Source organism: Plectropomus leopardus, chromosome 6 (assembly GCF_026936395.1).
Source record: "Plectropomus leopardus strain MGB_pleo_1.0 chromosome 6, ASM2693639v1, whole genome shotgun sequence".
NCBI lineage: Eukaryota > Metazoa > Chordata > Actinopteri > Perciformes > Serranidae > Plectropomus > Plectropomus leopardus.
In genome coordinates, this window is record NC_142181.1 from 22,537,856 (window position 1) to 22,562,392 (window position 24,537).

At 39.4% G+C, this 24,537-nt stretch overlaps 1 protein-coding gene across 11 annotated transcripts in view; it reads left to right on the forward strand.

The window, feature by feature from the left end:
- The window catches only part of LOC121942974 (muscleblind-like protein 1), a 79,380-nt gene extending 63,200 nt beyond the window's left edge, over nt 1-16,180 (forward strand). For 2 of the 11 annotated variants that reach the window (XM_042486304.2, XM_042486305.2), the window contains exons 4-11: nt 1,279-1,497; nt 4,402-4,641; nt 7,029-7,082; nt 7,879-8,029; nt 8,955-8,990; nt 10,712-10,803; nt 11,144-11,217; nt 12,384-16,180. In XM_042486304.2, coding sequence (XP_042342238.1) covers nt 1,279-1,497; nt 4,402-4,641; nt 7,029-7,082; nt 7,879-8,029; nt 8,955-8,990; nt 10,712-10,803; nt 11,144-11,200 — 849 coding nt within the window. In that variant the 3' untranslated portion in view covers nt 11,201-11,217; nt 12,384-16,180. The remainder of the gene's footprint in view (nt 1-1,278; nt 1,498-4,401; nt 4,642-7,028; nt 7,083-7,878; nt 8,030-8,954; nt 8,991-10,711; nt 10,804-11,143; nt 11,218-12,383) is intronic. The other 9 variants (XM_088079004.1, XM_088079000.1, XM_088079001.1 and 6 more) reach the window with 9 other exon arrangements.
- Nucleotides 16,181-24,537: the final 8,357 nt, after the last annotated feature.

Genomic DNA, 24,537 nt, shown 5'->3' on the forward strand with positions numbered 1-24,537 from the left:
ACAGAGACACTTTTCCAGAGTACCTTGTGATAGGACATAATTCTTTAGACATTCCAGAGCAGAGCACTGAAAGAATTAGAAAATCTGCGCCATTATTCCTGATTTTCTGAGTCATCCCAGAGCAGCAAGGAGGTTTTTGGAGGAATGTAGCTGTCCAGCCTTGGCTGCCGCTGCTCTATTACTCACTGTGTCGTGTTGGCAGGGGCTCAAGAGACAATTCTCAGACTGGGGCTGAGGTCAGGAACGTGCAGGGAAAACTTAGACTACGCTATGTCAGCTAGCGTACTCCTTAGCCTCCCTCTCACAGAGTGTGTCTTTCAATCTCCAGTATAGCACATACAGGCAGTATGTGTTTGCACAGTATAGCCCATCTCTCTCCTTGCATGCACACACAGCTTGACGTCCCTCAGCAATAATTCCTATATGTGTGTGATCTCTGATTTGCCAAGCATGTGATTCCATCTGATCCGTATAGGGAGGAGGTGACACCACATATAGAGTCTCTTGGCGTCTTTTATGTGTTAATTCAAAAGAAAGACAAGCAGCCATTGAATATATTGTTTCTCCTCAGATGTGGGCCCAGTAATTGTCTATTTTTGACACTCTCTCCCAACACACTTCTGGTCCTCTGCTTGGCACTTGATGATTGCAAACATGTCTTGCTTCATATATCTTCAAGTCCATTGGGTTATTTGAGTCAGGGTGGGGAGGGATGGCATTATACTTTTTGGTGGATGTAATTAACCCCTTGAAACCTAGATCAATATCAGTTTTCTTGTGCTGTATTCAGTTGCCTTTCACAAGTTATTCGACCCTAAGCAAACTGGTATGATTTCTTCCAAAAGTATGGGAAGAAAGGCAATGGCCAACTTGGCAAGGAATTTCTCACAAACTGCAAGAAATAAGAAAAAGCTGACAAAGAAAATTAAGTTAAAAATAGTTTAAAAAATAAAAATATATATTTGAAATTACGTGAAAGAAAAAAAAATGATAGAAAATAAAATATATACAAAATAAATACATATTTTTCAGCACTTTTTGAAGGTCATTTTTGTGTTTCCTTTTAAAACCTTTCCCTTATTTTCAGGTAATTTTTTAAAAAAATTTTCTCTTAATTTTTAGCAAATTTTGGTTGCCTTCTCTCAATATTTTTGAAAGAAATTAAAAGAATTTGCTCAGGTTACAAAGGCTTACATATTACATTTTTAAATATCGACTTTGTGACTAATCTTTTTGCTCATCTTCTGCTCAACTCTTTCATTCTGCATGTGCCTACAGCCCATGTTTTCAGTCACACCCAGCCTTGCAACCAATGTCAATGCTGCTGCGGCAGCAGCCGCTGCGTTTAACCCCTACCTTGGCCCCGTGTCGCCCGGCCTGATGCCCGCTGACATCTTGCCCAGTGCTCCCGTACTGGTCACCAGCAACCCCAATGTCCCCGTACCAGCTGCTGCTGCTGCTGCTGCACAGAAACTCATGAGGACAGACAGACTGGAGGTGAGCAGCACACACACTCACATACAAAGGTATAATTTGACTACACACACAGACCACACAGATGAGCGGATTTGCATAATTATTTTTCCACTTTCATATCACAGATTGAAAGATAGATTAACAAAACTCTAGTAAACACTGCACCCGGCGAGGGTCTTTTTCGCAGCTATGCAAACAGATTGGGCTTTGAAACATGGTCTGTGCCGATTTGAATATTAAAGGCATGGGTTGGAAAATCTTGCCTCAACAGTTTCTGTTTGTAGACTTTAATTATGTATCTGGTACACAGTTTCTGTTACAGTTACTACATCCCATTACCATAATACAGTCATTACCCAGACCTAAGCAAAGAGAGAGAGATGTTAATTAGAGTATCTCTCTACAAACAGTACCGTTGTCAATGCTGCATCCCATCAACAGCCAGGAGACAGCATTGTTTGGCACAGGCTCAAGTTATATTCTATCAGTGAGTAATTTTCACAAAAATCTTTAATTCTTCTATGAAGCCAATCAGTCTTTTGATACCTGAAGAGCACTGTTCCTCTAGCTGTGTTCAGATAATCATTAATTGGACAGTAAGTCAATCTCATCCATTATGCAGCCCCACCCGGGAAACACTTGCAGCAGAATAATGGGGAAATCGTTGGAGGCAGGTGGGAGGCGTGCGAGAATGTTGGTAAGGTTACATTTAAAATGTAGCTGGATAGTTAATGGGGGTGAGGCTGAGGAAGTCTTCGGACCCGATGAACGAGTGGATGACATGCAGAGGGAGGGAATGGGTCAATGACGGGAAAAAGAGACAAAGAGGGAGATGGGAAATCAATTTGGAGACCTGTTGTGGTCATCAGGGGAGTGGTTGGGGCAAGCAGAGACAAAGATAACAGAAACAAAGGTTGGAGCTATGATTGGATTTCATAGAGGAGTCGTGACAAGTGAGAGGAAGCTAGTTGCTGAGAGAAGAAGAACACGCAGGTCTCGACTCAGATTGAAACTATTGTCTGGCAAAGGACAGATAGCATTCTGCACTAGAGTGCAATAAACGGCCAAACAGATGTGTAATATTTATCAGCCAAATGCAATAACTGGCAGTGGAGGGAAAATCAGCTCATTTTCACTGTTTCACTTCAGATATTAACACCCAGCGGTCAACACTGCCTGTAGAGCTCAGCCTGTGTGAGCTAGTGAAGCTTTTTGATCGGGAGAATTCATATCCTAGCCTAATTTGTCAGGAACTAGGTTTGCTAAAAATATCTTGGAGAAAAGGGCCAGACATATTTTAGTTTCTGGTGTGTCGTCAAAAAAATAAACATAGCTAGAATTTTGTGGACCGACACACATACCAGCGAGTAGATATGTTTCAGGCTGTTTCCTTGAGGCTGAGAGAAATTCCTATTTTAGAAGACAATATTTCAGACTGTTTTTCCCAAGAAATATTTGTCTCTCTGTCTCTATCTTTTATGGAGCTATACTGCAGCCTTTCAGCGCTCATAAAATCATATTTTGCTTCACCTGAAAACTATGGTGTGGTAAACAAACTGGAGGGACAGTTACCATGGGGATTGAAATATGATTAACAGGCCTTTTATTTGTTTGTCCAACTAAGCACTTTCGCTGGGTTAGCTCTCTCTAACACACAATTAACCACTGTAAGATAACACACCTGGCGCAGAGAATTGCTTCCATTTCCATTTCCTCTCATTCTTTTTTTCCACGTTAGCCACACTCACTCAATCCCAAAGACCCATCTGTCTGTCTTTTTCTCTTTATTCATCAACCACTTTTACATTTTGCTCTCACTCCTTGTTTCCTCCCTCCCTCCCTCACCCGCCTCTCAAACATCTGCCTGACAACAAGGCTCTCTCTTAAAAAATAAGACCAGTAGCAGCGGTGGTGATGGTGGCAGTGGTGGTGAATTAATGTGAGTGCACATTCGTATGTGACTGTGGAGTGTGTGGAGTGTGTGAGAGAGGCACATAAGAGGAAGAGGAGACAGACAGAGAGAATCCTGCCCTATTGCTCACACAGATCAGTGATTGGGGATGATGAGCTGTCATGACAGGAGACGGAGCAGGGTTAGTGTGTAGATTGCAGCATCGGTGGCCTTTTGTCTGGCAGCAGTTCGACCACAGATCAAATCCTTTATGCATGCAGACAGTGAGACTGGTAAACAGACATTTGGTAAATGGCTTGTTCTATTAAAATAACTGATAGATCGATACAACGTACCATGAAATTACATTTTATTTGGGGGCAGGATGGGATTTCAATTCAGACTCAGCAGTGTCTGCCTGTGCTCAAACTGAGATTTTAAGTTATTGCGCAGCTATTTAAGTGTCAAAATTTAATTCTGGAGGAAAATATGCTGCCTCATAATTTATATGTGCACCCACCTTGTGTGTGTGTATTATTATGCGTGGGCTGGTGATTACGTCAGTTGCAGCCTCCCTTGAGGGCAACCAGCCTCATATTTCCCACGAGCCTCATTGAGTCTCCACATTCAGGCTGAGGCAATCGGTTCCCTGACTGTTCACGCAGATGCTGCCCCCTCCTGTCTCCATAAGGAAGAACAACAACACAGCTCATTTGAATAATGGATAAATGCCGTGTGATTAATGAGTCTGTAAACGCTGGTTACAGTCTGTTCTGCTTATCAATCAACAGTAATGGCCAAGCCTGTCACTAAGATTGGTTAGCTCTGTCTGGTAAAGTGATTGTCAAGTTCTGAAATGACTCAACAGATTGATTACTTCATCAAAAGTTAAGTAAAGTGAACAGTAACTTTATAATGTGTGTGTGGATGTGATATTTGTGTGCATTTATGTGTGTTTTACTGTGATCTTGAAGACATGTAAACAAAATGAAATCAGTTATACTTGTGTACGTTCATGTGTTTTTGTGCACCAGGTGTGTCGGGAGTACCAGCGGGGTAACTGCACACGCGGAGAGAACGACTGTCGCTTTGCCCACCCTTCAGACAGCACTATGATTGACACCAACGATAACACGGTCACTGTGTGTATGGACTACATAAAGGGCCGCTGCTCGAGGGAGAAGTGCAAGTACTTTCACCCTCCAGCTCACCTGCAGGCCAAGATCAAAGCGGCCCAACACCAAGTCAACCAGGCTGCGGCTGCTGCAGCCATGGTAGGTATCTGTCCACAGATTGCACCAATAAGGAGTCAAGGTAAAGAACAGTATAACTGTATAATGACATCCAACAGATGAAATGACACCTAGAGTAGCATTATTATTTCAGAAATCAAGCCAGACTTCTGTGATTACCAAAAACAAATCATTACGCTCTTCTAATGTTGATGCTGGCTCATTCAGCATGACCAGCACATGAGCACAGTATACCACAAACACTCATGTTTGGACGTAAAAGTCTTCATTTTCATGTTGTTTGAGTCAACACCTTCTCCCCTGTTGTTTTACTGAACCTCGCTGCGCACATCCCAAATTCTTCTGTTTCTGCTCTCTTCAGCCCTTCCCCAATACGCACTAAGAAGATACAGAGAGTGGATGTGTGTTTTATTAGCAGCAGGCTGTAGCGATCATGCTAGTATGTGACTGAGCCTACTGCTCCCCTCCTGCTCCTCCTTGTTTTGCTGCTTTCTTAGTTGTATATTTTGCTGTTTGCAGTTTGTACATATGTTGTATTTTTACTGAAAAGACAACTGTGAAGACTGTTGTCAACTTCAGCATTGTTTCTACAATGCAATCGTAATTTTCTATAGAAGGACATGTTTTGCACAGCCGAATTCTGTAGATATTAAAAGCAAGTATTGCAGAAAGGAGGGTAAGCTTGATCTCAGTTCCTTTTTACATTGAAGCCAAATTAGGCATAATATTTGCCTTTGCATTTGAACAATTTATCTGCCCCTTTTAGCCTCTCTTCTCTTTAAAACGTTAAAGCGGCGGAAGGCTGTTTAAATGTAGGCACCATTGGGCAAAAATCCGGCAATGAATTTAGAGCATATTGTAATTCAAGTGGACTAAGAGAAAACTACACCTCTGTACCTCCTTTTGGCTCTGTTTTTGACTTTAGAAAATCTAGCCCTTGACAGGAGACCTTGGCCAATCACAGTTTGTTTTAAAGAGTTCTTGTTGGCTATTCTACATAGACAGATTTGTGTGCACGTTCTGTTGGTGAAAGCAGGCTCGCAGGAAGTTTTACAGGTTTTAAGGCCAATTTTTATTGTGGCTAGTGCCTATGCTCTATGAGCCGCACAGTGTGAAAATAGTGCCAATCATCCCCGGATCATCCGGGTAATTTTATGTGCTGCAGTTGAGCCATTTTGCACCACAGAGCAACTCTCAAAAGAATGAACAGGGTGCTGTGTTTAACATTGGATCCAGTTCTCTCTAAATAAATCCATGTGTGATAGCCTTATTTAGTGACGGAGAATCCTGCAGAGAAAGTTGTTATTCCAGTACTGACAACAACATTCTGCAATGCAAAGCCACCCAAAGATGGAAAAAAGACTTATTAAAAGAGAGTCAAACAATTAAAACAATCAAATATGTCAATATCAGCAAATTGTTTCAGAGATGGAGAGAAAATGTTAATAATTATGCCTTCTCTAACTGTATGGACTCATGCTATGGACTCATTGCTGTGGCTTTACGTTCACATTTATGTAGCTACAGAAGCAGTGTTTTGTTAGTTATACCCATAGGTGTTATGACATTAAATGCATGATCCTCCTTGGTAGCAAATCTAGACTTTGGTGATTCAAATATATAAAAAGTATCCTTGAAGCAATAAAGAAGGAAAGAAAAAAATATTCTGATCTATAGGGCAAGCAGGTAATCTTTACTTCATTAATGGCAGATGATATCTATTGTATTAATGACAATTCAACAAACTGCACCCATAATTCTGGTTTATGGCCATTGTAAATGTGAAATTAAGGTGTGCAGGGGGCAAAACATTAATAAAAACACAGTGTTTCACTCTGTTCAGATGATGGTAATAGCAGTTGCAGACATAGTTTGGGGGTTGAGTTAAAGGGACCAGGGGTTGGGATCAAGTTAACCTTGTTTACTTTCATGGTAACAGTTGCCATAGTCCAGTCATCACAGACCACGAGTTAACCCAGAATCTGGAGCATGGGCTTTTCTCATATTATACTTACATTGTATTCATAGTGTATGTCTAATAATCCAGGACTGCTTGATTTTGAATTTAACAGATCTGATAACTGGCTAATCCTCCTTTCTGGACAAGAACGACATTACACTCAATGTTACAGTTCATGAAACAGAATTTTCGTAACCTTCATCAAGGGCTATAATTCTTTTTAGTGACCCTACAGCCATTAATGTGCATGCCTTAGTCTTGTTATTGTTGTATATTGCATTCCAATGATTTGTTTTTATTTGTTTGTTTTTTTGTTTGTTTGTTTTTTTCCTCACCAACCCACACTGCACTGCTGCCCCCATGATGCACCTTCGCTTGCTGGTTTATGTTAATGCGCTTGAACCCCATTGGCCCATTGCCATCATGTGCTCGCTGCCTGCTAATTAAGACTCAGTCGGCTGTCAAATCACTGAAGCGACCCCTCGACGCAACTTTTGACCTGGTACTATGACCTTTCACCTTTTAGCTTGGCATGTTGCTGTTGTGTACTAGAGTCGTAGTTCTAGATATGTAATGACAAAACACTGAGGGGTGATGAACTGGCTGAAGCCATTGGTTTGTATCATATGTTTGTTATTTACAGAATAATTGTTTCAATGTAGTTTAATAAGGAACCAAAAACATATTTAAATAAGAAAGCCCCCACATTTGTGACTGTAAGTGGTCAGTTCATCACCTTAAGTGCTTCTCATCAGCAAATAATTGGTGGCATGAAAATGTAATACTTAAGTTTCTAATAAGGTAGTCTTTGCATGATTCTGTCACTTCCCATATTGCATGTGTAATTGTTTTAGAGGTGTCTAAACATGGCTTATAGTGAACTATTATCATGGAGCTGGCAGTGCAGCTTTCCCTAACTACATCATTCCTGTTGATGGTCCGACAGCCAATACAATAAATACTATCCTAACTTTCATCATAGTTATAGAGAGATCTAGTTGTGCCTTAGACTGAAAAATAATTACTTAATGTACTGTTTTATTCAAAATCATACCATAAAGTTCATGACATTGTGCTGAGGACAGTTTTTTGATAGATATCAGCTGGCACCACAGTCCTGTCTTGCTCTGACAGAGGTAGTGCAGTCCACTGCTTGCTTGCCAGTGTTTGTAATGTTTTGGAAGAGCAACTTTATCCTCTAATGAAATTCTTTCTTCTCTCTGTCCTGAATGTCACTGCCACCATCCTTTGGTTTCCCTCACTCCCATCCCTTTATTTTGATGTTGTCCCCTCTTTAGGGGCTCCCTCCTGTCTTGCCTCCTTTACCAAAGAGACCTGCACTTGAAAAAGCCAATGGTGCCACCACTATGTTCAATGCTGGCGTATTCCAGTACCAACAGGCCCTGGCCAACATGCAGTTTCAGCAGCAGGCTGCCTTCATACCATCAGGTAATGCCTGAGACTTCTTTAACCCATGTTGGTGGCAGCGATCTCATTGCTATTGGCTGTTAAATCACGTGTTGTCTCTCACAACTGAGTAATGTTTGCTGTCAGCAGTAAATGGCTGAATGACTGTGTGAATTCATAGTGGGTGAAACAATTTGCATGGACTTGCATGGGAGAAGGAGTGTCAGAAGTACTTTTTTAAAAAAAACAACACATTTTATGCCTGCGCTTTTTTGCATGTGTGTTAGTTTAGTACGTAATGACGTAATACGAAATTCACCACAGTGTGGTCTTTATATCACAATGATGGTAGTCTATTCTGTTAATATCAGTGTTATGCAAGGCTTAAAATTTAAATTGCACCCTTATTGTACAGTATGTGTGCTTATGCACAGACACACACAGCTCCTCTCTGGCCACTGTGTACAATTGTACACTGTGTATTATATTCTCATCTGTCTCACCTCATCTTTCTCATGTCCCACACAATTGGACTGTCAGGGCACTGCAGCCCACTTTAAGGACTCTGAAAGCAGGACATTCAAAAGTACCTCTGTGTAAACAGCTGCTGTGCTGCTGACAGGAAAATGGGACCTCTGGTAGTGTTTAATTCCCCCTTCCTTTTAATGGAGCAGTGAGAGTTGAGAGCCAGAGCTTTGTATCTCATGCATATGCTTCCCATGCTGTGTGGTGGCAGCAACTGTGATGTATGAAGGTGGTTTGCCTGTGCAATTATTAATGTAAGTATTGGCACATAAGCAGAGATATAATCATTTTAATGTAGCATGCGGGTTAACATAATCAGTGCCCAGTTTGTTCATTTCCACATTTAATCCAATGTGTCTGACTTTATAACACTTGTAATGGGTTTTTCTTTATTTCTTCCTCCCTAATCACTCCACTCCCTGTTGCAATGCATGATGGGCAGGCTCGATATTGTGCATGACACCTGCAACAAGTGTTGGTAGGTGCCAGCTTTCCTTCCTGATTATCTTTGAGCCCATTGTAGTCTCTCACGTGTCATTCAACTCACCACATAATGACTTTGTTTACATACATAAATTATTCATTTTTTCCCCCTTATTCTGAAAAAGTCAATGTTCTTACTTAGCTGTTTACATGGCCCATGAAAATGAATTTTCTGCTAACACTTCTGAACCCTAACATGTTGTTTATTACATTGAAATATGGAGAAGTGGAATGGCGTCTGCCATTTTGCTTAAAGTTCTCGAACAGTGGGGGACTTGTTCCCCCGTGTGAACACCACCACTCTCTTTCATTCCGGCAACCAACTTCTTAAAAAGGTCGGATTTGCGATATCTGTGATTATTTAAAAAAAACCAAAAAAAAAACCCAGTTGATATCTAGTATATATGAAAGTATAGTCTTTCATAATGTTTAAAAGAAAGTATGTTTCTCCTTCTGGCCAGCATTTGGGCTTTTCTTTGGGGCATGCATTTCTACCCCAACCTCACAAACTTTTGGTTAGTTGATTTATGTAAAACATATTCATGCAACACACAGAACTGACTGTAAGCAGGCCAGAGGCTGTGTGTTGCAAACTGCTGTAAAAACCTCAATTGAGTTGCGTATTCTGAATGCACTGCCTTAAACCCGAACAATATTTGCATACCCCATGTCTTGATTGGCTACATTTGGCCTAAATCAGAATATCCGATAGGGATATGCTGTTTACATGACCGGTATCAAATTCAGAATATTGTCATATTCAGAATAATTGGGGAATATTAATGTGCATGTAAACGTAGTCAATGTGAGCACATTCTCCATTTTGTGAATCCAGATTTTGATATTAGCCTACATTGGCATATGTTATCTGTTTTCAACGCAGCCAACAGGCTGATAAAACATACATTTTTATTTTAAATTTGATTGTGTAATTTAAAATGGAAGTTATGTTTGTTTGTTTTTTTTCCTAATTTGCTCTGCAATACATCTTAGTGGTTTGGAATGAACCCTTTTCTGCTCTGCCACAGATCTGTCTGTCACCTAATGCTTGTTGCAGTTTAAATTCCCCCTGACCCTTGCTTCATTATATGTCCATCCCAAGCTCTCCAACTTCTCAAGCACCTCATTTTATTGTGTGGTTATATATACCATATAAACATGAGGACTTATTATTAGTAGCATGGCAAATGTTCATGTAAGTTTAATTGTATTCTAGTCATGATTAATTGCATTTATTTTTTCTTTAGGGAGGTAAAACAAAAGCCACTGTAGAGATCATGAGAAAATAGATTGTAATTTAAAGGTACAGTGTTTAGTATTTAGTGGCATCTAGTAGTGAGGTTGCAGATGGCGTGTAAGAGAACCACAGTGGCTGATGCAAAAACGTGAATGGTCTTAGCTTGTGTTTGGGTTGTCCATCTTGGACTATTGTATAACAACATGGTGGACTCACTGAGAGAGGACCCGCTCTATATGTAAATATAAAGGGTTCATTCTAAGGTAACTGAAACACAAAGATTCCTATCTTAGGTAATTATAAACTAATTCAATCAAAGTTATGACTAAACCGTTTTTGCCAAAAGATGCTCCCAAATTCTACACACAGATTTACTCATATTTATCAACATTCTAAAGACAGATGTACACATGAAGTGTGAACATAAAAAACTTCAAATCTGCTCTGGTTCAACTGCTTGTATGATCTTTCCCTCCAAGTACCCATGATGCACGGTGCTAATCCAGCCACTGTGTCTGCAGCCACCACATCTGCCACAAGTGTTCCCTTTGCAACCGCAACAGCCAATCAGGTTTGCTCCTCTACTGCCTCCTCTTTCTCTTTTTTTCAGTTCTGGTATCAGCTCTGACTGCTCACCGTCTGTTAGTTTTCTTTTTTTGATCTTATGATTCCCATGTGCCTCTTAATGAAAAATGCATGAATGGTGCACAAGGCTTATCTCTGATCTTTGCTAGCTTTTCAGAGCATCTAATACTGTGATTATTTAGCAAAGCTCACAGTGCTGTACTTTACCATCAATTTAGGTTGGAGTACTGTTTGTCCTCATTTTAAATGATGTCTGTCTCTCACCTTTTTTCCCTGCCTGTCTTTTTCCCTTCTCCCTCCCACTCCTTTTTTCCTCTCTCAATCAGATTCCAATAATATCTGCAGACCATCTGACTAGTCACAAGTATGTGACCCAGATGTAGGAGTCTCAATCAGAACAGTATGTACTGCACCTCTGTCAAACATCTCACACACTGCATTTTGACCAATACTGTCTGCTACTTTTCACACACAGCTACATAACTGCTGTGAAAAAGATTTGCCACAATTTCTTTTTGTTTGCAGCTGACAAAGTTATTTCTTCAGGAAGTTATCATTATTATTGTTAATATTATGATCAAACATTTCTACCACTTAATTTATTGGAGTAATGTATAACTTAAAGGAATAAATTGACATTTTGGTTAATATGCTCTTTTTTATTACATCCAGATATGCACTGAAAGGAGATTCAGTAGTAAGCAAGAATTGTATTTGTTTGGTATTTGAGATCAAAGGGTGCTAACCCAACCACCCATGGTGTTTTACCGAGAACACTTTTAATTCCAAGGGATTTATCTTTGGGGTCTACAAAAATAGCAACAAAATAAATTGCCCATAGATCTCTCTCTCACTAATGATGGTTTTAGTGTAACACATTAGTCTGCCGCCAAGGAAACCACATCCAGCAGACTTTGGTTTCATGAGGCTCCCAAAGATTGGGCTGATGTGGTCCTGTGCAAATCACTACAATCATTGTTCCTGATCATGTTTTTGTGGGGCAAATATTCCGTAAAGGTATCAACTATGGCAGAACACAAGACACATACATTGATTAACGGGATTACAGGAACGTCTACGGTTGAAAGTACCGTTTGAAACATGGGTAAACATTTGAATACTTGAGGATAAAAATCTTTCAACATCCATGTTTTCAACAACTATTTAGGAACTCTCTCCTCTAAAAATAGTTTGTTGGATGAAAAGTGTTCGTAATGGAATCTTTAATCATAGAAAGAACTCTTGAAGAACCCTATATTCAACAAGTTTTTTTTTTGTTTTTTGTGGGGGTGAAAAGGGTTCTCAATAGAACCATTAGTCTTCGAAAGAACCTTTTCGAAAAAGGTTCTTGATGAAACCATTAGTCTTACAAAGATCCTGTTCTTCAAAAAAAGGTACTTCAAAAGCAAATGGTTGAGGGTAGAACCTCAGCCCTTCAGGAAGAACCCTTTTGGAACCCCTTTTTCTACAAATAAGGACAATAACACATTTCTAAACTGTGCTTTGTTGCAGCTCATCCTCTTCTTTCACATCTGATTTTTTTGTGTTTTGTAAACTTCTTCCCAGATGGAACTGGAGTGCGTTGGTGTCAAGTCCAAGACTAGCGGTAACCCTTCATGCCTGTAACATCAAGAGCAAAACGGAAAACCAAATCTCAATTGGTTTGGGATAAATCTGCATGTTATCATAGGAGGCACAGTGTGTTAGGATTGTTTTCATGTGTTACTCATGCACACTTCAACACGACAACAGAAAAGAATATAATTTGCATTAAAAGACTGCCTTTCGCTCTGTGGAGGCAACTTACCTTTATTCACCGGACACACTTTGAATGTCAACATGAGGTAAACGAAGGGAGCAGTCATTCAAAAAAAAAAAATGACTGGATTGGTACGTCCATTGACCAAGAATCATGTGTTTTTTTGTTTATTGGTTGGTGGTCTTTGACCGAAATGTGTTCATTTGTTTACACAACGGTGCACCTTGTATTTCATTTGAGGCAAAAGAAAGAAACAAATTATCTGACTAATCACATATGCATGCACAACAATTTTTTTTTTTTTTTCATTTTGTTAAACCAGTGATAGGGGAAATTACACGAGTGTGCTCAGAGGCAAAATAGCAACTGAATGTCTGTGAGGTGTCTTTCAAACCTTTGTAGCCTACTTTTCTATCTCTTAAGCACATGTCTTTAACCTTGCAGGCATCCCTGTAAAGTGCCATACATCTCAAAACACATGAATGGTATTAAAGCAGTTCTACAAAGTGTTAAACTCAACAATTCCCTTTAATACGTCTATTTTCTCTTTTGGACAGCATGTAGTGTCCAATGTTGTGACCTGTCATTTCCTGTGATTGCCAATAGCGCCCCTCCTGATTAGATTCTACCAGATTGTCTGCTTTAATCAAATCTACTGAAGGAAAGTTTTCTTTTTTCTTCTTTTTTCTCAGACTTTGATGTCAGTTGTTTAGACAGGAAATGACTGGATCTATGCTGACACAGATCTCTCCATGATCATTAAGTCTACTGACTCTAAATGTCAGATGAGCTGTATGTGGGGTCTCGGCCTGCACGAGAGACCAAAGACTCCCCTAATGATGATGTAATAATTAATTGCTTTGAGGGAGATCAGTTGGTGTCCAAACTGCTGTGAGACAGAAATCGAGGGTGCAACCGGTGATGGCTTTGTATGACCTGATTTTTTTTTTTTTTTTTTTCATTTTTATGGTTATGCATTTTTTAAAGCAGACTGTTGAAGTGTAGTGTATATATGGTCTGACATATTTAAGGATATTTGTTTAATACGTCTACCTGAGAGTTTTCAGATAGTCAGCCAAAGTCTTTTTGGGTCACTGTTACTAGATATTGTGGGTAGAGTAGTGGGACAAAATTTTGAAAATGTGCGGGCCGCACAGGCGAGCCCAAAGTAGGATCGAGTGTATTGAGTAGATCTCTAGAACTCTTTGTTCTTGTTGTGTTCTGGGTGTTCTTCAGGCATATTTAATTGGTGGATAGTACAGGGAAAATGGCAAGAATATAAACGATTGTATTACTCATCCAAAGCCTTAGAATGTACCATCGGGTCAGCACAATGCAACATGCCATTTTGAACCATCCAGTTGCCTAATTCACGCCATATTAGCACACACACACACACACACACACACACACACACACACACACACACACACACACACACACACACACACACACACACACACACAGCACTATGTAATTGTCACTTTTTTGTCAGTGTTTTCTTAACTTTTTTGTGGTTTTTCTTTAGATGAGAAGTGTTTATTTTGTTTGGATGATTTTTGATATTTAGTTCGGATTTTTGCTCATTCTATTTATCTTTCTTATAGTGACTATAAGGTTTAAAAAAAAAAGTGTGTGTTTGTGTGTTCCTCATGCACAGTTTCCTGAAATTCCATGTAATGTTAATTTTAGTATGATTATGATTGTAAACTCAATATTTTCTACGTTATGCATATTGTTGAACTGTATGCATATTGTTAATTTCTCTAGTCTTTTTGTGTTCTTTGGACAAAGATGTTTTATATGAGTATCTATTAGTGATGACATAATAGAACAGAGAGGCTAAGTTGTCACTGTGGCAACCACCGCCAATAACCGAGTAATATTTTAATGATTGTAAGGTTTGTAACTAGTCATATAAGAAAAAAAAAGACTATTATAAAAATCTAGTTCTTAGATGTTTAGAGTAAAGATGTTATTTTCTACTGTATCCATTTCAAATAGTAACTATTGTTTTAATATTTTTACTCTCCCTGGAAATTGGGCCATGTTGGAAAACAAGCTGCATATTTGATCACTTTTTGGGGGCGTCGCTGGCGGGGTCAGGTGAACGTGGCGAGTAGGGAACTGAGTGTACATGCTCATCTCTTACTTCGCCAACTGCAAACAACAAGGGTGGGGTGGGGAAACTTGAGGTGATAAAGGTGATAAAGGTTGACTTTTTTGCACTTCTGTACATAGTCAAAAAAGAGAGAATCATGTATATTGAGATCTTATTTTGAATAAAAAAAAACATAATGTCTATAACGACAAGGAATTTTGCTAGGATAACACAAAAAAAATCTTACGAAAGGCTGAACAAAAATTGCTTGCATCAAAACGGCACTGAGTTCTGACTCTGCGACCCGTTTCAGAAAAGGCCAAGTGTTGCTCTTCTTTTTTGTCAGCAGCTTGTAGTTTGCCAGGTAACCTTCCGGAGGAGGCGTCCACTACCCTCCAGCGTAAGGGCCTGACTGGGTTTGTCTGGTCCCCTAACCTGCCTGTATGGACAGGTCTGTGTCATGGCCACGCCCTCCCAGGCCCAACCAATCACAACACGTCCTGTCTCCTTACTTAACTCAGAGAGGAATGCATGTTAAAGGAAATACATATACCGTTTAAAAAAATCACAACAGTAATATTGAATAAGAAAACATGTTATACAGAAAGATGTATTTACAGTATACAATATTCTATCAGTGTAATGGAATAAGATATATATAAAAAATACAAAAATAGAATAGTGGTTTATTTAAAAAAAAAAATCCTGAAAATATACTCACTAAAGTTTTACCACTTGGAGAGTTAAAATACATGCAACACAAACACCATAGCTATAAGTATGTTCTTTATGTTTATGTAAGCTGTGCTTCTAGTAGATGAAACTGACCAAACATGAATGTAGTTCAACATCAGGCAGAATTAAAGAATCATTTCAGATTGAAATACCATTTCGTGATTTGGTCATTAAGTCGTAAGTTTTAAGAATTGTGTTCTGATCATCTTTGTCATCTCTCATCTCCTACAAGCACGCATGCTTACGTTTATGATATAATGTAAACTGAACTTTTTTTTGTTTCTTGTTTGTTTTCTCTGCTCGTAGTGCTAATATGATGTATTCTGTCTTCTGCTGCAGTTTGTTTCTGCTTGTTTTTACTGCTCCGGGCCCCCTGAAAAAATGTGTCATGTTTGCATGCCTCCTCTGAAAAGCACCTGTAGAGAAAACGTCTGATGGTCACAGTCTAAAGCCATAAAATATAATCTCATCAGAATGAAACGTTTGAGAGGAAACCAGGAATGAAATCGAGGTGCGCAACTGAACCTGCTGAAGCTGGTAAAAATATGTGTTTGCTGGGGATTTATTAGCTACAACATTGTGTAAAAACTGAAGTCATGAATGTAGCTAATATAACCTGTTGTGTGCCAACTTTGATGGTTGTGTGTAGTAAAGAGAAAAAAATGTTCTTGACACGTTTTTTTCATGGGGCCTGCATTGCTATATTTGATTCTTGCTGTTATGAATAAAAAAAATGTAATAAAAATTTACAAATGAACTGAAGGAGAATTTGCCTCAGACAAAGTATTTCATGTATTTGGGGAGAACACATGATGTACTGTCCAAATAACACCATATTTAAGAAAATGCACAAATATGTTTGTTTAGCTCTGACAAAATCCAGCATCCTGCACTAAGGCTCACTCATTGCTATGTTATATCTTTCATCTGTACAAATAAATTGCAAAATTGACAAGTTGAAGTTTGACAATAATGAACGTTATGATATTGTAACTCCATAGTTCTATTAGCACAGGCAGAGCCCTCAAGATTCAAGATGAGATTTTATTTTCAGTATTTGCATACACAGACTGAAATGAAATACCGTTTCTCTTCAGCTAAACAGACATATCAGAAACACAACTGAGCAGCTGAGCCAAAAACAATATTTAAAACACAGTTTAGCAGCAGTTCAGGCAAGGGTGAGAAAGTGCATTATTGTTATTTGTAAAGTGCTTTTCGGTCCCATTTGAGGTTCACCTTGACAGGCGAATAGCAGTCTAGCCGTAAGACCATGCTTACCTGAATATGTGCAGTGCCCACAGTATAGAAGGATACATAAGACACCATTAGCTGTCTAACACCTCCTTCAGTGAACAGTGTAAAAGTGACAGAGCTCCTAGATAGAGGGCTCCGCTTGTGCTAATAGAACTAGGGTTACAATATTGTAACCTTTGTTTTATCCTCACACATGCTCCAACCTCTACTAGTGTTTGTGGGTACAGTGGCTGGAGCTAGATGAATGAACACTTTGTCATGACATAACATCCACCTGACCTGTTAAAGGTGAGTCAATTGTTAATGGCTGTCACTGAAGATGAAAAAGGATAGCTGACAGTGTCATATGCCTCCTTACATACAGTGGGCTATGCACATATCCAGGTAGGCATGTCCTGATTGGCTGGCCACATTTATTCAAATATCAGTGTGTGAATGTCCAGTAGAGGGCCGAGCTTGATAGAACATGAAGGCGACATGCATGACTGTTTCTTGGGTCTTGGCCTCCTTCAGTATTATTGTCACCTTGAGGTTGCCAGGCAACTCCAAAAAACTCCCTGCACCTGGCCAAGAGATAGTCCTGGACATAACCTTGCATAACTTTTCATCATGCAAGAATTCAAATATTTCCCAAAGTTTTTAACTCTTTTTTTTAAGCAAATTCAAATAACCAATAAATATCCAATAATCAGGAAAACAGAAACAGTGATGTCACATATCACTGAGCCAATAAGTCATACAAAACCATCTCATAAGTGAGTGTTGTTAATCATCTGAATAAGCCAATACATTTAAAAGAGAAATGCAGTTACGTGTTGCCATAATTAAAGATGCACCACTGTAGTATTACTATAGTACCTATACAGGGTATTTGTGGTTACATTACAGAGATAAAAGGAGTAATTTAAAAAGCAGTCCAAAAGTTATCGCTCTATCAATAGGCCAATTCTAATTCAGATACTTTTGATTGCAAGTCCAATAGCAGCTAAATCGAACACTTAATTTTTATTTTAACCCTGTTAAAAAATCCAATATATCTTTATCTGTTATTCTGTCATCTGATTATTGTATATTTGCAGTAATTTAAATAATTGCACTTACCCATATTCAGTGAGCATAATGATCTTGCTACCACAAACATTGATCCAGCATGACTTATTTTTTATGTTTTCTTAGCACTCAGTGACTCCAAATCAATATTGGTATTCATTAAAATCCTATTACTGATATCTCGCTGCATGATGCTTCTATTTGTCCTACCCACTGAAGCTTCTAATTAGGAGCAAAGATTTTAATTGAGATAGAGATGTGAGTCTAATTTCTTTAGAAACATTCACAGATAAAATCTCAATGTCACTTAATTGAGATGCAGTTTTTTTAAAGAAGCAAATTAAGTCTGGGAATCGCAATACATGTTGCAGCATGTACACACACTGTGAAAGACAGAAGGTTCATGTCAGCATTTAAGCATTAAATTGAGCTAAATTGAAGCTTGTCCACCCTTGGTTCCCTCACACAGGTGTTTTCAGTTAAAGTGGCTGATTAAACCTGAAGCACAGTCAGTGCACAGTCACACAGTCCTAAAGAAGCTCTAATAAAATAATATAAAGGTTTGCAGGGGCTTCGTTGTTTGGTGCCTTTTTGCAGAAACCAGCGTAAGGTAAGATGTCTCTCTCCTAATCTAAAGCAAAATAAAACCATGCTGCTGGTTCAATGGTGTGATGCACAGTCTAGCCACCAGATAGCACCATCTCTTTGTCAGTTGGGGCTCACAGTCCAGCAGTGACTGTGCAGTGCAGGAATCTGCAATCACCTGTTTGTTCGTCATTTGAGTTATGCATAATATTGAATCTTTGGATATATTTTCTTTCATTATAACAATAGATTTAAACAGATTGAGATCACTGTTCCTGATGCTTTGTTTTCTGCTGTTCATGCAACAGCCTAATCAAGTGGAATAATGGTGACAGTTGTCAGGGAAAAGGAGAAGGACAGTTATTTGGATGGATGGGAATTATCCTCTGAAACTTGGATGCACTGAGCTGCTGGAGGGTTTGCCAACTGTGCTTGAGTTGTAGAAATGTTGACTAAGCCGGCATTAACAGGAAACTGCGGGCCATTATCTCTAATGCGTTGTTTCCTTACTCGTCGATTTCTACGTCTGATTATCTGCCTGAAAAAAATCATCAAAATGCACTGAATCACAGAAAATCATGGATGACTTTTGTTTCTTTTTCATCTTTAATATCAGTCATCTCTTTCTTTCTCCATCTTCTTGCACAACTGTTTTCTTTCTCTCTCCTCCTGCACTCTATTGTCAACTCCCTGTGCCTTGTCTCTTTCCCTCCATCTCTTCTTCTGCATTTCTTTTCCTCCCAGCTTTTGTCCCTCCTTTCCTCCCCCTCCCTCCCCCCTTCATCTCTCTGTCCACAGGCGTTAGTGGCAGACTGTGTCGTGTGGAGACTTAATGAAGCAATGCTGATCCAATAATGGCAGCTTCTGTCGCCTGCCTCACAAAGTATGATGTATGACCTCATGTCCGTAATGCGTCATGAATCTCACTTACTACTGCCCCCTCAACATGCCCAGTTTTTCAATTAGGGCTCTTTTTTTAAAACAACAAATAAGGCTTGAATAGTGCACGAGTGTGAGTGAGTGTGTGTGCAAGATTGCACCTCCAGCTAAGTATAAATGTGGGGGAAGAAAAGGAAATAAGTTGCACTTTGAGCACTCAGCCATACGTGTCCATTACCAGACGATAAATGTCATTTAATTAAAATTACCTCTCAGGGGATGAAAATACTGAGAAATACAATAAAAATGCAAATTATTTTATTTGTGAATTATAGATACAAACAATACAGTGATGGGGGGCTGACTGTTAAATTAATGGGTTAGATCTTTTTTTCTTCAAACTGACCCACAATGAACTAATGCTCTGACCTCATTATGGAAGCAATAATGGAAAACAAGGGAAGGAGAGAGAGACCAAGAGAGAAAGATGATGAATGCAATGGTGGCAAGAGTGAGTATTTAAAGTCACTATTAGATGTGGCAGGTGGCACAACAGTGAGACACGAGTGCATAAAGAAATAATGATGTTTTTCTTCTGAAATCAGAGATAAATAACAGATCAGAGATAACAGGCTTTATAAAGGGTTTTATGTGCAGACAAAAAGAGACAGACAGGTAATTCCAGGGTTGACACATGATGATCCAAAAGTCAGACAGCTCAGATTATTGTCACTTTTTGACACTTTTGCTTCAAAGTAATCGTTTCATTATTTTTATGCACCATCCACCCCGCCTCGACTTAAACCCTGTTGCTGTCTCTCCCTTGCTGTTATCTGTCTGCTGAGTCACCACTTGACTTTCACTGAGTGCTACTTGGAGTGCCGCTCAAACATCCAATTTTCTCTAGGGTGTATGTGGGAGTGTGTGCGTGTGTGTGCATCCAGGTGTGCATGATTATGGTGAGTGTGTTTGTGTGTGTTTATCACTAAGTGTCTGTGAGTGTTTTCCTATGCTGATGGAAAAAAGAGAGTGAGAGTAGCAGGTTAGTCTAATACCATCTCCTCTTGGAAGAGGAGTGCTATCGATCTGACTGGTTGAAGTCCATCACAGAATTTAACACCGACTTCCTGCCACACTGCCAATAACGGCTGTAATTTGGTTGTGTTTTGATGAAGTCATGTAGTTGAATTCCTTGTTCTTTTTAGGCTTGGCTATCATTTTTTTAGCTTCCTTGTACCGTGTGACAACATCAGCTGTGTGTGCCAGCCTTTGAAAGGTAGACGAAATCATCCACTGCTCTGTTAACTCAGAGATCCTCAAATTTGCCAGAACTACCATCAATATTTAGGCCACCACTTTGCTGACAATTTTGGAGCAACACCTTAGTGATAAACTTGGACATTTTCAACTTTGAACTTTAGGCGAACAGCCTGAACTCACAGTTTTGCTGATTGCTAGTTTTGCTCACTTTGAAGCTAGGCCAGAAAGGGTGCAGTTAAGGTAAATAAAAAACATAGAGAGGCTTTACATTAATGTCTCTCAGAAAAGGAAGCCTCAATGTCGAAGAAAATGCACATTCAACCATCTGATTAGGGCCCTATAAATGCCATCTTCACATTACACACATGTAAACTCACACAGATTAGGTTTAGGGATGTTGTGTTAAAGTTGTGTAGGTTCTTGAAAGGACGATGATGACAAAATACCTTAAAATAAAAGAGACAGAACATTATGCAGACTTTCACTCTACTACCTACGTCTTTACTCCCAACAGCCAGAGGCTGAGCTTGTCAGCCAAGCCCCTAGGAAGTGCGCCAGGCTCTGATGTAAATTTTACATAGTGGCCGAAAGTGGAATTACACCATCTGGTACAGTTACCTGACGCCAACTGGCCCAGAAGGACTTTTCCCCATTGACTTACATCGAGAAAGAGACTTCTGTAAATCAGTAAATAATTTTTTTGTGAGCTTCAAAATGCCCAAAACACGATTCATTTCACTTTTACATTTAAGCCATCCAGTTCGATAACATTTGGAAAGTCCAAAAGGGCTGCAAGATTTAATTTTTTAGACCGCCACTTAAGCTAGCAAGGTGAATCTTGGAGTTAGTCCCTCCGCCGGCGGAAATTAGGCTACCTGCTCTGGCACTCAAGGCTGCGGGTTGGCGTAAGTCTCTAGTGTTTTAAAGGGGAAAACTGATGAAAGCTGTGTCCGACCAAGCTAATTTTCAAGCTATGAATGCTATGAAATTTAGATGCAAAGAAATTTTGAAAAAATTTGAAAAAATTGTAACATTTCTCTAAATTATTAAAGTGTATTGGTATATGTTGTTGTGCTATGTGCAGCGGGTTATTTGTTTTTATTGTATTTTCCATCTGTGGTGGTTTTACGATACTGAAAGTTGTAAATTTTCATTAGGCCTATGCTGTTTAATGTAAAAGCCTAACTAGCCATAGTGCAGACTGCAGCATAAAGGTTTAATTCTCTGCACTGGAACAATACTAAATTACATTGTCCCTCTCAAATTAAATGTAAATAAACTATGGATAGTGAAAGCTATGCCAAAGGGAAACATTCACAGGCTGAATTCTAACTCTATAATGTGAAAGCATTATAAATTGACTAACATATTACTATTATAAGTTTCATACACTATATCACTTCTTTTTTTTTAATCTTTCCTCAGGATTATTACTTAAGTTTCTGACATCAGCAAAAGAGAGGGATAAAGTGGCCCCTCCAAATGATGATAATGGTAAGTGTAAGTTCAGTTTTCTACCTTTAATTGATTGTAGTGTATATGCTTTGCACTTTAAAACTGGGTAACACCAGGCCGCCTGTCGGGGGTAGGGCTTTGTCAGGGCTGTTAGAGGCTCTGGTCAGAGCTGTGTGAACAACAGTGGCGGCACTGCTCTGCACTTGTTGGAGGTTTTTGGGCCAATTCAACTTGTAGAATCGGTGGTGACACGTTGGGGAGAGAAATGATGCTGGTTGGAGGGGCCCCCTGTGAATTTTTGCCTAGGGCCCGAACAGACTCTAGAATCGCCACTGCCATCAATGCATTGGTCACATGATCAAAGTCTTTCTGGTTATGTGGGTCATATACAAATGACTTGCTCAAGATAATGTGGGTTATATAAGAATTCTGATGCACTACCTTTTGTAAGTACAGGAAAAACAGTGCATGAGAACAGTCTAATTTTAAAAAGGAGCAAAACAAAACTGTAGGTAAAACAAAACAAACAGGTATTGGCAGCCCAATGGGAGTGAAGCTAAAACATCTCAACTGCCCCCTTGGTGACTGGCCGCAATATCAGTCATAAACACTGTCCCTACTGTTAGAAGATAGGCCCTGGGCCACACTACAAAATCAAAGTACACATCAAGCATTTTTTTCCCAAAAAAAATTTCCTGTAGTTCATATGTGGTATGTTAAAGTGTTTCTTTTTTTTTTTTTTAGTTTGGTTTTAGTTTTTAATGTTATCAAAAGGAGGTGTGACATCATGAGTGACAGCTGTGTAGACAGGTGAATGAAGCTAAACTTCCCAATTGCCACTGTGCAGACTCTGGCTCCAGATTACATCACCAGTGCATGATGGCTGCGCCTGTAGACAGGACTTCGGCTTCATTTTTGTAAAGTGGGAGGAAGTAGACATGTATTGTCCATCTTATATGATGTCTATAGACCTGATGGACTTGGCAAATGTGTACAAGACATGCATGGAAGTTGGTGTTGACTGATACATTTGTCAGAAATAAAATTATTTATCAGTTTCTTAAGATTAATTAAGGCTGATCAACATCTAGTACTTTTTTGAAGACTGTTATTTTTTGAAGACTGTTATTTTTGACATCCCCATGTCAGTGCAGTAGATCCTTAACTGACTGCTCCTGCAACTGATGACTTTTATGAAGTGGCCTTTGGAAAGGTTAAACCAGCCTCTGAAAACCTCAGAGGCAGAGATATAGTATGTGCTCCTTAAATCCCCCTTAAGTCTGTAATTCTTTAGTCCACTTTGACATAATCATAGATTTATATAATTTATTGGATTCAAATTATCATGCATCATCACATTAACCCACAAACCACTTTAACACGTAGTGGTAACTAAGCAAACTAAGTGACTATGCAAAAGTGTAAGTAAATAACTAAGCATAAAGTTTTTTCAACCGTTAACTGTATGATGGCCACAAGAGGGCATCCATCTGTTGGTACCGACCCCGTATTCACCCTCCGTTGGGGTCATCTACTTGCAGTCTTCAAAAATCTGACAATGTATGAAGTTGTGCACGCCGCATATAGATCATTACAAACTTTTTGTGGATTGTCATGAAATAGTATATTACAAAAGGCGTTTGTATTCAACCATTTAATGTTGCAATTGTTCTGTCATAGTCACAGGCAGTAATTTGAAACGCTACACAGTAATATTTCTTTCATCTATACCCAGCATTATTAGTGACGTTTTAATGCAGGGAAATAGTTGAACTACAACCTTCAAACTACAATTAGAGCACCACATGTCGTTTTTAGGTGCGTGCTATGACCCTGGACCTCTACCAAACTTCATTTACAGAATTTACAGTTTACTGAATATTTCCGCTCTTAGATAGAGGAAGAAGAACAAGTCAGGGAGGTACATAACAACTGTCCGGGCAGTTTGCTAACAGAATATGGGTCATACAAAGAGCGCACTGAGGGCACAGCTGTACTCAGAGATGAACGGCCACCATTCACATGGTGACAGGATGTCCCTCGGCGTTAAGTGCAGCACACAAAGACGGGAAGAAAGGAAAGAGAGAAGGAGGTCAGGGGAGGCATGATGTAGGTCCAATTAACATATTGTGCGATATCCTTTAATGTCAGTTAATTAGCAAGTCATTTGTCTTTACTTGACTGTGATGCTATTTGAGGACGAGTAAAGCAGCAGAGAATGACAGAGAATGAGAGCTGTATACAAAGAGACAAAGCCTGAAGAAAGATCCCAGTGTGACACCAGAGCCCACAGGAAGAAAGAGAAGAAACAATCTGTTGCAACAGCTGTGGTGTAGGCTAAACTTCATCTTTGTGACAGGACTCTGTGGACAGCTTGGAGGATTAAGTGAACAGTCACATGAGTGAGGAGCCAAAATGTATTCAAGTCAACTCTACCACAGCCTCAACCTCCAGCTTGAGTAGTAGTGGGGAGTAGGGGGGAGGCTGGGATCACCCTCTTAGTGCAGAGATAGATTTTTTGAAACTTAAATACAAATCTGCACTTCAGGGTAGATCATTTTAAATCAGTATGCCACTCATGTAAGAGTGTTTATATGAAACACCCCTAATCCATCCCTCTCATTAATGAGTTTCCTCAA